Source organism: Mesoplodon densirostris, chromosome 3, assembly GCF_025265405.1.
Source record: "Mesoplodon densirostris isolate mMesDen1 chromosome 3, mMesDen1 primary haplotype, whole genome shotgun sequence".
NCBI classification, from domain to species: domain Eukaryota; kingdom Metazoa; phylum Chordata; class Mammalia; order Artiodactyla; family Ziphiidae; genus Mesoplodon; species Mesoplodon densirostris.
In genome coordinates, this window is record NC_082663.1 from 7,888,848 (window position 1) to 7,903,008 (window position 14,161).

At 42.8% G+C, this 14,161-nt stretch overlaps 1 protein-coding gene across 1 annotated transcript in view; it reads right to left on the reverse strand.

Moving 5' to 3' along the window:
* SEMA5A (semaphorin 5A) overlaps nt 1–14,161 on the reverse strand; it is a 304,838-nt gene that overhangs the window by 125,356 nt on the left and 165,321 nt on the right. Inside the window, exons 7-8 of the mRNA XM_060091583.1 lie at nt 12,718–13,003; nt 7,837–7,972 (exon numbers count right to left, since the gene is read on the reverse strand). Coding sequence (XP_059947566.1) covers nt 7,837–7,972; nt 12,718–13,003 — 422 coding nt within the window. The remainder of the gene's footprint in view (nt 1–7,836; nt 7,973–12,717; nt 13,004–14,161) is intronic.

Here is a 14,161-nt window from a genome sequence, read left to right on the forward strand (position 1 = left end):
GAGTAGAAGTCGTTGTTAACTTCAATTCCAATAGCATATACAGAAAATCTCCTCATCACCTGTGGAGTCCCTTGGGAGCTGTCTGGCTGAGTGCATACTACTTAATCTGTCAGATAAATCAGGTTCCCAGATGGAAAACACAGCAATCAAATGCATCATGTAGATTTGCTAGTTTTCCTTGGAATGGTGGGTTTATAAGCAAGACATGGATTCCACGAAGATAGAATTAGGTCATTTTAATCTGTAAACTATGTGATATTGTTCTACTGTCTTTTACATGGGCTACAAAACACTGGGCTGGCCTTATTGCTTTGTGCTCATATTCTGAGCTAGAAGAACCAAAAAGTTCACAGAGTCAAGCATCTGAGAAAAAACATGGGGCAGGGGAGCAAAACTTTCCACCCCAAAATGTCTCTCTGGCATGTGGATTATTTCAAGCTGAAAACAACGAAGGCCCAATAGACTCAGGAAGAAACTTTGACCTTCCCCCTAAATGCCTAAAAAATTTAGATGGAGGCCCTGTTCCTGGAATAGAGCTATCTCCAGAGGTATCAGCAAAGAATATGGGCTAAGTGTGGTGGGAGAAACTTAGCAGGGCCTAGAGATCAGAGCCCACTCTGGGTCCCATTGTCTCTGTATGCCCAGCAAACACTTATTTACCAAGCATTTGCTTTTCTATCTCCAGGTCAATTACTTTTGTCCCCTTTGAAGTCTCAAACTACTACCCTCAACATGCTTTTTCGTCTTTAGCTAAAGATGGTATTTAAGATGAGGGTTTCGGCCACTTGAGTGAGTTACTCAGTTTTCCTGGGTCCCTCCCATATATACATGTTATTAAACTTTTGTTGGATTTTCTCCTGTTAATCTGTCTCATGTCAATTTAATTCTTAGACTGGTCAGAAGAATCTAGAAGGGCAGAGGAAACTTTCTTTCTCCCCAACAGTGATGAATTTTCAAGAAGAGAGGGGAGTAAGATAAAGGAAGGGAGATGGGCAGAGAGAAGAGTGTAAAGGAAGAAATCAGAAGGAAATAGGAAGGAAGGAAGAAGATTCTCAGGTAGAAGAAATACCACAAAGAGGAATCTGTGATACACAGGGAAAAAAAAAAATAGGCCTGGTAATTGCTGAGAATTAAACTCAGAGCTGTGCTGCGAAAAGGCTGGCAGGTGTTAGGTAGGATGGTCCTGGGCAAGGATGAGGTTAAAAGAGGGGTAGGAAAGCAAGCAAAGCTTTCCTGGGGCAGAACATAGAATCAGAAAATTATCACCAAGCTTTCTCATTTCTTTCATAAACTTTAAATTGTGGTACCAATAAAGGCTGATCCTCGGCAGAACTTCATAGAAGTAGGTTTGATGGAAATGAATTTCCCTCTTCATACCATCTGAAACTACCTTTATAACATGTCATTTCTAATATTTGGTTTTATAATAGGTTAGAGGTGCAAAAGTATAAGATGGATATGGCTTTTTAAGAATAGACGGTATTTTTGTAGCACTTGATAAAATATCCTACATGCCATAAAATGATACGCTGATTTAGAATTAAAGTATCTTGGAGCAAAATGGATTCCAAGACTGGTCTAATGCTTAGTTTAATGTCAGACCCTTGCAGGGGCCCCAGGTACCAGGTGGTGGGATGGTCAGGTGAAGGTGAAGGGTACAGCTCTGTGGTTTCAGGTGAGACCCTGCCTCTCAGCCTCTGCCTCTTTACCTATAAGGTGGCTAGAAAAACACTTCCTTTGCTCACTTCACAGGGCTGTTGTGAGGCCAACTGAGACTATCAGTGGAGAGCATTTGTAAATTAATTGAAAGTAACTATAAGTGCTAAGGAACAAGGCCGTGTGCCTGGCACAGAGAAGCCATTCAAACAATGGTAAATGGTCAATGTGTCCGTCTAGTAGCAGGGCAGCAATTCTATGGGCCATTGAGCTGCAGGGGCCAGAGGGAATGAATTAATAAATAAAGGGAGGAAGGAATCAGTGGGTGAATACATAGCAGTGGTATTGGGGCAGGGGGGTGTGCCAGGAGATTTTCCATAATTAACATATTTAACAGTAACACTTAGAGGACAGAGACATTGCCTGTTGACAAATGTGTTACAAAATGCTCTGAAGTCTATCCAGGTGAGTTCTAGTTCTGAGAGTCAGTGTTTGGCGGTTTTCTATTCCTGAAATCAGCAGCAATACTTAAGTCACAGGTAGCAACGAGCAATCTGACTGCTGGGTGAAGTTTGCATGCAGGTTTTGTTTTCTATGCACCGTGTAAAAAATTGGCATCAGAAGAATCAGGAGACATAATATACAACTGAGGACCTCTGGCTGCTCTTGAAGAATCTGGGGACCTAAGTGACGCAGAGGCCTGGGTGGGCTGGGGCTTCAGAGCAGGAACCCCGACTGTTCCTTGTTGTTTTCACGACGCTTAACTTACTTAAATCAGCAACCTGAATTGTCACTGTGATATCGTGATTTATAATAAGAAATATATATTTGGTCTTTGTCCCTGTTCTGTCACAGAGCTCCTAAAACCCTTGAAATTTCCTAAGTGATGAGAGCAATACAGGTGCCTTTTGTTATGTTAATAAGGTGACTTTTGGACCTCACCTAATGATGGGGGCTAGTCCTCAGGGGACCCAACCATGTGATTAGAGGGTTGGAACTTTCAGTCTCACCACCTTGACCTCCAGGAAGGAGAAAGGTGCTGGAGGTTGAATCCATCACCAGTGACCAAATGATTTCATCAATCATGCCTATAGGGAAGCCTCCATAAAAACCCCAAAGGATGGAGCTCTCAGAGCTTCCGGATTGGTGAACAAGTGGAGGTTCAGGGAGCGTACCCACCTCAGAAAGAGCTCCACGCCCTTTCCGCATACCTTGCCCTACTTGCCCTGTGAACCTCTTCCATCTGGCTCTTCCTGAGTTGTGTCCTTTAGAATAAACCAGTGATCTAGTACGTAAAATGTTTGAGTTCTGTGAGCCTCTCCAGCCAATTAATGAACCTAATGAACCTTGGAATGTTCCACCTGTAGCCCACAGGACAGAAGCATGGGTGGTTACCTGGACTTCAGAATGGCGTCTGAAGTGGGGCTCAAGGGCAGAGTCTTGCAGGACTGAGCCCTCCACCTGTCAGATCAGATGCTATCTCTGGGTGAACAGTGTCGGAATTGAGTTGACCTGTTGGACACCCAGCTGGTGTTGGAGAATTTCTTGGTGGTGTGGGAAAAAACCCCACAGGTTGGAACCGACTGACAAAATCTTTAGCCAAGAACTGGTTTTAAACTATACCCTATACTCCACAGTGTCCTGGTTTCTTTTGCCAGTCTATAATGAATATCTCACCCAAGGATTCTTTTTCAGACATTTTGAAAGCTATTTAAATTTATAGCATATATTTTTTGGATCATAAGGAACCCACTTAGCTCTCTAATGGGCTGCGAATTTTCTCACCGTGCCTTATACACTGGGCTCCTGCAGTGTCTGTGTGACACCCTGGGTACTCTGTGCAAGAGGAAAACAATAAAAATAGTAAAAACACAGCCATCGTCCTCCTGTGGCTTACCAGCCATAATGGTTGTGTTGCTAACACCTCTGAAAGTAATAAGATCAATACTTGTACTAATTCTTAATACAATAATACTTGCATTCTTGTTTATTTTTTTCAAGGATGACAGACCCATCCTCATCCTAGCTTGCCAACCCTTGGTGGGCAAGTCCACAATCACCTAGCCTCATGCTGAGAGGGTCTGATTTTGATGGTACCCTTCCTCCCATCTTGCTGCAAACATGTATCCTGTACCAAAGGGTGCTGATGGCGTGACCAAGTTCCTCCATCTGGTCCTCCAGCAGTGGCCTCCTCATCTGCCTGACCACTTTTGAGGGTCTGTTTTCCATTTTGGTTCCATCACTTTTGATTGGTGGTAATCAAAACCAGCAGAGTCTGTCCCACTGCAGGTGTGCCACTGGATCTGAATAATGTTTTCTGGAAGTGACTGATGCTTTTCCTAGTGAGGGCTCAGAGCCTGGGTGACTTCGGGGACTGCAGCCTCTAACAGGGCAGCCTTTCACAGCACCACCTACCGTGGTTTCTAGATTGCAACTAATAAAAATAATACTTTGTTTCGTTTTGTTATTGTTTTCAATTGAGATTTCTGTATCAAATCTTGAAAAATTATGCATTGTTCCTCCTAACCCATTCTTCCTCCTGAACCTGAATCATGTTTCTGTTCTCCTAATTAATTAGATACTTCTAGTACATAAGTACTGCATAAAATTCCAAATGTCAGTAGGCAAACAATAATAAAAAAAATCTAACCACTTCTAACTGTTGGTTATTGCAAACATAAGGTCCATTATACACAACTAGTGAAGGGATCCTTAATTCAAAACATATTGCCACCCTATGCTTGCCTAGATGGTCTCATGGAAGTCAGTAAGCTTGCCTTAAGTTAGCACGGTTATCAAGTATGGTAAACCGAAAGAAAACATTTGGTACCTACTTGCACTAGGAATTATACAAAGAATCACCATAATCTATATCTCTCACTTCGTCCCAGCTTACACTTCCCCCTCCCTGTGTCCTCAAGTCCATTCTCTACATCTGCATCTTTATTCCTGTCCTGCACCTAGGTTCTTCAGAATCCTTTTTTTTTTTTTTAAGATTCCATAGTTAGCATACAGTATTTATTTTTCTCTTTCTGACTTACTTCACTCTGTATAACACACTCTAGGTCCATCCACCTCACTACAAATAACTCAATTTCGTTTCTTTTTATGGCTGAGTAATATTCCATTGTATATATGTTCCACATCTTCTTTATCCATTCATCTGTTGACGGACACTTAGGTTGCTTCCATTTCCTGGCTCTTGTAAATAGAGCTGCAATGAACATTGTGGTACATGACTCTTTTTGAATTATGGTTTTCTCAGGGTATGTGCCCAGTAGTGAGATTGCTGGGTCTTATGGTAGTTCTATTTTTAGTCTTTTAAGAACCCTCCATACTGTTCTTCATAGTGGCTGTATCAATTTACATTCCCACCAACAGTGCAAGAGGGTTCCCTTTTCTCCACACTCTCTCCAGCATTTATTGTTGCTAGATTTTTTGATGATGGCCATTCTGACTGGTGTGAGGTGATATCTCATTGTAGTTTTGATTTGCATTTCTCTAATGATTAGTGATGTTGAGCACCCTTTTATGTGTTTGTTGGCAATCTGTATATCTTCTTTGGAGAAATATCTATTTAGATCTTCTGTCCATTTTTGGATTGGGTTGTTTGTTTTTTTGATATTGAGCTGCATGTGCTGCTTGTATATTTTGGAGATTAATCCTTTGTCAGTTGCTTCATTTTCAAATATTTTCTCCCATTCTGAGGGTTGTCTTTTCATCTTGTTTATGTTTTCCTTTGCTCTGCAAAAGCTTTTAAGTCTGTGCACATCTTAAATTCTACCCAAAGAAGACACACTCAGGTAAGCAAGCTCCCTGCCTGAAAGTCACGCCACATTCTGCAGGTTTCATTCATCACACTGCATGGCCCAACTCCCATCTCATAAACATGAGTAAGCCCTGGCATTATAAAACCAGATGCCCGTGGACTCAGGAAATGAGGGGATTTGCTGTGTGCTACAAATATATCCAGTCAAAGGGGCTATAAGTTATCCACTGTGTGGAGTCGGTTAGGCATCACAAAATTTGTTAAGTCACTGTTCACCGTGAAGACATTTGCAATTGAAACGTCAAGACATTAAAAGAACCCTATAAGTATGGTGAACATCTTTGTTAATTTTTTTTTAAACTTCAGGATTTTACAATGGACTTTCTTAAAGGGAATGATATATTTTACCTTCATGGTTTTTACAAAGGGCCTTTTTAAACAGTTACATTACCCAAGATCCAGGGGACACAGGTGAGGTTAAGATGCAGAGACTCAACAATGGGGCAAAGAGAGTCAGTGTTCAGTTAATAATTATATAAACTGTATATATCAGGAAAAGTGACTACTTCATGTTTGGTTCCCACTAAACTGTCAGCTTGCCTCAATTTCTTTGTCTAGTACTGAACTTGGTTAGTAGCAAGGCTTGGATAACAAATATAAATCTGATCACTCAGTTTCCTGACTTATAAGTGGGGCTAATGACGCCACTTCATAGAGCTGCTGAGAAGAGAAAATAAGACAAAGCACCTAAAAATAAATAACCCTAAAATAGTCCTCCTTCTTCATTTTATTGATGAAAATTAGGATGGGAGATGCTAAATTATTTTCCTAAGTAAAGCAGTAAGTGGTAAAGTGGACGTGTAAACCCATCCCAATTGCCAGCCCTGTGATCTTTAGGAAAAAAAAAAAAAAAAAAAAAAAAAAAAACTCAAAACAATTAGAATTGAATGGTACCTGCCAAAGTCCAAGTAAAGTGTAAAGTAACTGAACTTTTCCCTACTAGCAGTTTTCTCAAAAGCCAGAGAGGTTTCATGTGTTGGGATAACAAACCCATCAGAATTTTGAGGCCTAGATACAGGACCCAGTTCTAGTACTGATTAGTTACGAAACTAAAGTTTCTCTAGTCAGAAGAGGTTGAGGCTTTGTATCTGAGGACTGGGGTTGGGAACCCAGCTCAGCCACTAATCAGCCAGTGTCCTTGGCCTAATTACGTGCTCTGAGGTTCAACGAATGTCCGTCTCTGTCTGTGGGAGAAGCTGTTACCAATCATAGCACAGTTGCCAGAATGCGACAAGATACGTGGGAAGCACTGAGCCCAGTGTCTGGAACTTGGTGGTTCTAAAAATTACACCCATGATGATGATGATGCCAATGCTATGAAAGTTCTTCTCAGAAGAAAGGCCCTCAAGGGAAGCCTGCTGTTATGCATGAATGTCTGTGTCTCCCCAAAATTCATATGTTGAAACCCTAACCCTCAGGGTGGCTGTATTTGGGGTTGGAGTCTCTAAGGAAGTGACTGAGGTCAAATGAGGTCATAAGGGTGGGCCCCTGATCTCATAGGATTAGTGTCACTCCATGTTCACTGAGGAAAAAAAAGCCACATGAGGTCACAGTGAGAAGGTGGTCGTCTACAAGCTAGGAAGGGAGCTCTCGGCAGAAAGTGAATTGGTCAGAACCTTGATCATGGACTTCTAGCCGCCAGAATCACAAGAAAATAAATTTCCCATCTGTGGTATTTTGTTACAGCAGCCCGAGCTGACTAATACACTTGCTGACTGACCAAACATGAGTAGATGGCTTCATCTCTTTGGGTTTCAGCTTCTTCTGAACATGGGTATATGAGAGGAGATGATGTACAGAGCCCCTTACAGCTTGAACATGTGGCAATTTTGTGATTTGTACATGAATGGCCTCCACCTGCTCTTTATTCCCTCACAGCTGCCCCATCACATCCCATTCACCTCAACGGGAAATCTCACCACATTCCCAATTAGAGCTCAAATTCTGCTTGTGCATCTCCACTGCTCTGTGTCCTGGACCCCACTCATTACAGCATCATTCATTAGGAGTCAGAGCTTCTGGGTACACAGAGTCCACCATCATTAGTACTAATTGAAGCTTGGACTCCCAACCTGCTGCATTATGCTGGCCTTTTTCAGTCCAGGCTCAGGCGTCACAGCTGACAAAAGGCCCTTTTTCGGTCAGGCGCCTCAGTAGACAAAAGGCCTCGGTCTATTTACATGAGACAAGCCGAGTGTGGGGCTGTCCCCAGGGGCTGGGTGGCAGTGGCTCACAGCCTTACTGTGCATGTGCTGGGGGGTTAAATCGCCCCAGCCAGTCTGTCTACACAAGGACTCTGCATGCTATGTGGGGGAACAATGGGAAGAGTGCCCCTTTGTCCCCAGAATTACCTGGAAGTTGGGGTTAGGGTTGGGATACGGGAGCCAGGCGGACCGAGAGCTCTCCTGGTACTTGAAGGGCCCGTTAAAGGCCTGTGAGATGGCGCTGAGGTTGAAGACGCACACGGCGGAGGCAGCAATGCTGTTCCTGGGAGCCGAGGAAGAGAAAGGAGAAGGCAGGTCAGAAAGCCCCGCTGCGATCGCTGTCCTCCCACGGGCCCTGGGGGCCAAGGAAGCACCTTCTAGGGGAAGACTCACCATTAGTCTCCTAAACACCCCGAGGATGAAGCTGAAGCAGTGAACCGTGTCCCCCTGGGGTTTCTTTATAGGGGAACAAACACTTCACTCTAGGAACAAGGGTATTTAGCAGTTATGACGCTCATAATCCTGCCAGATGAGATGAATTCACCCGGCCACAGGGGGAATGACAAAGGCTTTTGAGGAGCTGTATGTTATGCCTTCTGAATTCCTGAAGGGAAAAGACTTTCTCCTCCCGTGGATGGACTCCTCATCAGCCTAGCAGGGCTCTCCCCACCTGTTCATCCGCTTACTTTAGCTGGCAGTGGGGCAAGCTGCTGCTGCTGCTTTTTAAAAAAGCCCCAGATCGTTGTGGTTATATGCTATCCTTTAAAAAATACCAACTAAAAGCATTTTGGAAAAAGTGCCTATCAGAGACCCTTCATATATATATATATATATATATATATATATATATATATATATAAAATCTATCTATCTATATTTTTTTAATTTAAAAAGAATTTTAAATTCAAAGGGTCAGAGAGAAACATTTGACACAGCACTGACACAGGACATCTTGAAGCCTTAATTTAGAATTCAAACTGTGCAGAATTGAAGGCTATAAATGAGAGGCTCTCAGAGTCCCATGCCCTTTACTAAGTGGAAACAGCAATATTTTTTGTTGTTAAATAAATCTGCATTGTGAGCTTAGCTATGGTTTTAAAATTTCGTGTTAATTCTTTTAGCTAATGACATGTCTGCTTATCCATTTCCCCCCCCCCCCCCGCTGAATCAAAGAAAAAGCCAAGAAACTCCAAAATGGAAATATCTACCTTAAACTTGGTTCATCTGAAAAATACTGAATAGGTGGTAGACACCTTCTAAAGGCTTTACAAACTCCAACTCATTTAAGCTTCATAAGGTAGGGGAAATTCATTGTTAGGAAATTGGGACCCAGTGAGGTCAAGACAACTGCCCCAAATCACCCAGCCACTAAATGGGGGAGTAGGACTGAAACCCCAGGTGGGTTGGTACCAAAAAGGGAAATTTGTGAATTCTTTGTGACAGCTCTATGTGGATGGTAATAAAAAACACCCCCATGGAAGGTTAGAGCCTTGAGAGCAGGGGTGCGTGTTCCCTCTGGAAGCTCCAGCACAGAGAAGAGTCTGGTGGGAAGACGCGTACCCCTCACTGCCGGCAAATAAACTGATAACCGATAAATATGAACTTATTCATATTGTTAATTTTACTCTTTTTTTAAGAAGATGAGAAGTCAAATTGTGTAAGGAAGAATTAGCCTTTGGACACGTGACTGGACTTCAGCGAGAAGTTGAAGACAGCTCTGCTGGAGCAATAATGACCAGCCAGACCCACAGGAGGGGTTCTACCTGGGGACCAGGTGACCACGCCTTGGCCCTGGCACAGTGACAGTTGCGGGCGGAGTGTTAATAACACCTCCCTGAGCCCTCTGCTAAGTGCCTGAAAGGGAGCATCTTATTTATCACAGGGAACCTCTAGACCCTGAGACCAGCCTGATTTGACAGATGTAGGAACAAAAGCACAGGGAGGTTACTGAACCCAAGTCACAGGCTGAGGGGAAGTAAAGCAGGATTTACATGGGGTCCAGGGGTTCATGCCTTTGACCCCATTGCTATGCTTCTTCCCAGGAAGAGAAGAAATGTATTGTCTCCTTGCTGGCTTTCCATTTCCCAGTTTACCGTGTTCACTCACTCTGAAGGGGGCTGGGCGGGTTCTCTGGTGTCACTGTGGATGTCCCCATGGCTGTCAGCCTGAGCATCCCTGACAGGTGTTGGTGGATACTTCTTTTTGCCCCTCAGTGAGCTAAGGCCCATCGGTACAGCACATGTATGCCAATGTGCACAACACATACACACACACTTTCCTGTTCTCCCTCTGCCCTTTAACTTGTGGTGATCTGAGAAGGGTGGGGAGCAAGGACATGGGTGACTCCCCAGGAGCTCTTCCCCTGCTCTTCCTGGGATAGCCCTGCCCACTAGAACTGCGCATTCACCTTCTCCTGCCTGTCCCTGCATGCAGGGGAGGTCAGCCCAGGTCTAGACTACTGTGACCTTGTGGATGCGTCTGATTAAAGCTGGGGTCGGTAGTCATAAGCCCATTTGGCTAACAGACCTTCAATCACATATTACAAGCTGGGCTCTATCAGTAGTGATGGTGATAACGTGGCCTTCATCTAATGCTCTGTTTTATTTCTTTACTTGTTTAAAGCCCAGGCAGGTAAAAGTGGAGGTAGCCCCCCGGCCCTTGGTGAGCCCAACAATATGGGAACTTAGAGTTTCCTTCCTTAATCTGCTGGAAGCCGCTGGCAGAAAAGTAGAGAACTTCCTCCTAGCTCTACATCTCCTAAGGAAGGAAGAGAAATCAAAAGTTTCGCCCTCTCCCACTCCTCCTACTACATTATCTGAGAGCCAGCATTTTTAGATTTCCAGGAAAAACACAGGCAAAACCTTCAGAGATTCTGTTGCAGGAGTGTACCATTTCCTGCAGCCCAACTCATGTCCCAAGGTTTGAGAAAACCCCACAGCGCTAGGGATAGAATGTGCTGGAAGAATGAACTTTATCCCCATTCCCCAGTGCTAGGGACCTTGATGAATATACAGGGACAAACCAACCCTATGGGCAAAAGCACCAGAAAGCTTAGCCAGGGCATTTTTAGTTATCAATTCAGAGACAGGACATAACCTGTACCTCAAACTGTCATTTTCTTTCAATTTGGAGCAAGTCTTACCAAGAATGCGGTCACCTCCTGAGAGGGTAAGAGCAAGGCAGAGACAGGAGAGGGAGCACAGGCAGAACATATGGGATTAGAGATGAAAAGATCAGAAAGTTGTTCCCAAGACCTAGTGAGAATAAGTATTCCAGAGAGGAAGGGAGGTCTAGCAATTCTATTTCTGTTAGTATAGATGCCCCATATAGGATGATTTCCAAATGATGGGCATTTGAAACACTGAACAACTAATCTGGAATAGTCTGAAACATATTTTTGCAAGTATCCAAATTGACTATCCACCCTCTTGGAATGGCCCAGACACAGTAATTTTATAACTTTTTAAATTGTTCATTTTTGCCTGGAGCCAGGGGAATGAACAGCTCAGTAAGCCAAGCTCCCATTGTGTGTAAAACTGATGTCAACAGAACAAGTGAACATCCATCTTGTGCAGCCTATACTATTTCTTAAACAAGGTTTCAGAAGGCAAATCAACAGAAACTATACACTGATTTTTTTTTTTCAAAAGAAACGTATCAAGGAGAGAAAATAACCTCTGGGGTTGAAAACCAGATTTACAGGAAAGATGGGCATAGTGGGGTTGGGGACGGGGGGAGGGAGCCATCCATTTTAGTCTAATTTTCCTAACTTCATGTCACAAAGAAGACCCTTCACAAGTAAACGTCATTATCAAGCGAACGTTAACACTTCAGCTCAGCTGTAGGAAGAACGGGAGGGGAATGTAAGAAGGAAGTAAGATGCAGATAAAGTGATTCTTCAGAAATGCAATTCATGGTCAAGCTTCTGATTGCAGAAGAGATGAAAAAGTAAGTTAGCAAGACTCGGAAGCTGAGGAAACATCACAGGGTGACCGGCTGTCCTCGTTCGCCCAGGACCGAGAGGTTTCCCAGGATGCAGGGCTGTCCTTGGTGCTAAAAGCTGGGCAGTCCAGGACAAACCTGGATGGTTGGTCATCCCACCCCATGGATCGGCACTTTTAACCCATCCTGCTTCATATTCTTTATGTTGGATACAGATATTTGGCTTTTGTCCAAACCATTAGGTCACCAGTTAAGAGATTTCAAAGGTGATGCAAAGTAGGACCCACACTGTAGAACCATCATGCCCACAGCCAATGCTGAGAAAAGTGGAGCTCAGAGCCTCTGTGATTCCTGGGGGTGGGGTGTGGTCTTGTGGAGCCTTAACACATCAGTTAAGAATGGACATTAATTGTGGGGTTCATCTACACTCCACCAGACAAAGAGTGAATGAAAGACAGGCAACTTCATATGCTTTGCCTAGTCCAAATAGAAGCACCTCCCCACAAGAAATCAAATACTGTAATTTTTACAAAAATATTTAAAAAGTAGAATCATCATTTTAGAAATGCCTAAGTTAGCCATCATCTAGAAGAATAGTTTACAGTGCAGCTATGGGAAAATGAGAAGGTGCATCTCCTACATGAGCAGGGGTCCAGGTAAGAGTTACATTATCTCAAAGATCAAACTCTCCAGACAACACTGTTTTCATTATGCAGTGACATATGTGTGACATCACTTGTGTATAGGGGAAAAAAAAAGACATCTAATACATTCCAGCATTTCAAAAAGCGCCCAGAGCACATTGGTAAATCATGAAGGAAAACCTTACAGAGAATAATTTGATGCTACCATGACATAAGGATCGATCAAAACTTTCTGATTAGCTTTGTTTTCCTAATACCAGTCTCAGAAATCACATCACTTTTTGTAACATTTAATTCATACGCAAAATTTCTTTTGGCTGTTAGCCCAGTAAAAGAAGAAAGATTTCTTTTAAAGCAACTTATAAACCTCAAAGGTCAGAGAACAGTAGACTCATTCAGAAGGAGTAGTAAAGCAGGGAAGGAATGATTTCCAGTTACGTACACATTGGTGGTAAAGATGCCATAGATCAGATCCAGCTCAGGCAGGAAGAAGGTGCCCTGCAGCTCATTGTAGTAGAAAGGGAGCTCGCCAGGGCGAGAGCAGTTGAGACGGGCCTTCATGAACGTGGTCCACGTGTCCTCCAGCAGGAACCGGCCCCCGATGTCGTTCTTGCACAGCCGGGCAGCTCGGGAGAACACGGTCTTCCCACAGTCATGCTCCACGGCATTTTCACGGAAAAAGAAGTAGGTGAAATTCCCGATGTCATAAGATGACACGAAGTTTGGTTCTAGAAACAACAGGAAAGAAGAGAAGTCTCAACCTACTGGACAGCACAGCAAACTCTGCTGGATATTATGTAACAACCTAAATGGGAAAAGATTTGAAAAAGAATAGATACACATATATGTATAACTGAATCACTTTGCTGTACACCTAACACTAACACATTGTTAATCAACTATGCTCCAATATAAAGTAAAAAGGTAAAAAAAAAAAAAAAAACAACAGGAAAGAAGAAAAGTCTTAACATCCATGTGCTACTCCTTTGTGTCTTGCCTACTCCGTATTTCTTCCAAGGAGACCTGATTCTGTGTGGAAACCCACGGTTCTTATAGAAGAAACAGGAAGCCCTAAGAGCAACTTAGTGGTCTCTGCCACTGGGTAGAACTCAGTACATGAGCTCTAAGTGACAGGAAATTGCCAGCGTGATTCCAAACATCATACATAAGCATCCTGAGTTAAGGCAGGATAAACATCCTGAATTAAGGCAGCACTTAGGTACATCACATTAATATCACCAAAAATGGGCAGCAAACATTTGCAATACACTTTAAAGCCATAGATAGTACTTTGCTTGTATACTCTTACATAATCTTCAGAAACAGTGGGCGATGAACTGATTTACAAAACAGAAACAGACTCACAGACTTGGAGAATGAACTTGTGGTTACCAGTGGGGGAGGGATAGATTTGGAGTTTGGGATTGACATGTACACACTTCTATGTTTAAAAGAAAATAAATAAATAAAAGATAAAAAAAAGAAAGGAAAAATAAATTAGACACAGTGAGAGATTATCAACAATAACAATAAAATAGAACAATTATTTCAATATACTATAATAAAGGTTATGTGAATGTGAAAAGAAAAAGAAACAGCGGGAGGAAATGAGATTAGAAACATGAAATGTGGTTCAGAATACAGGAGTCTGGTATCACGTTTGTGTAGAAGACACCAAAATTCTTTGATTTTACTTATATACGCGAGCATGACTTTGACATAAGTTATGTGCTTTTAGTAAGGACTTTAAAAATGTTTTCCATTTGGGAAAACTGAAACTGTAAGGTTAGTGTCCTGAATCAGCTTTAGCAATTCCTGTTACTATGGTGACCATGTAAATGTGATGATCAATTCTTATCTTCCTATTTCCAGGTTTCTGGGACATC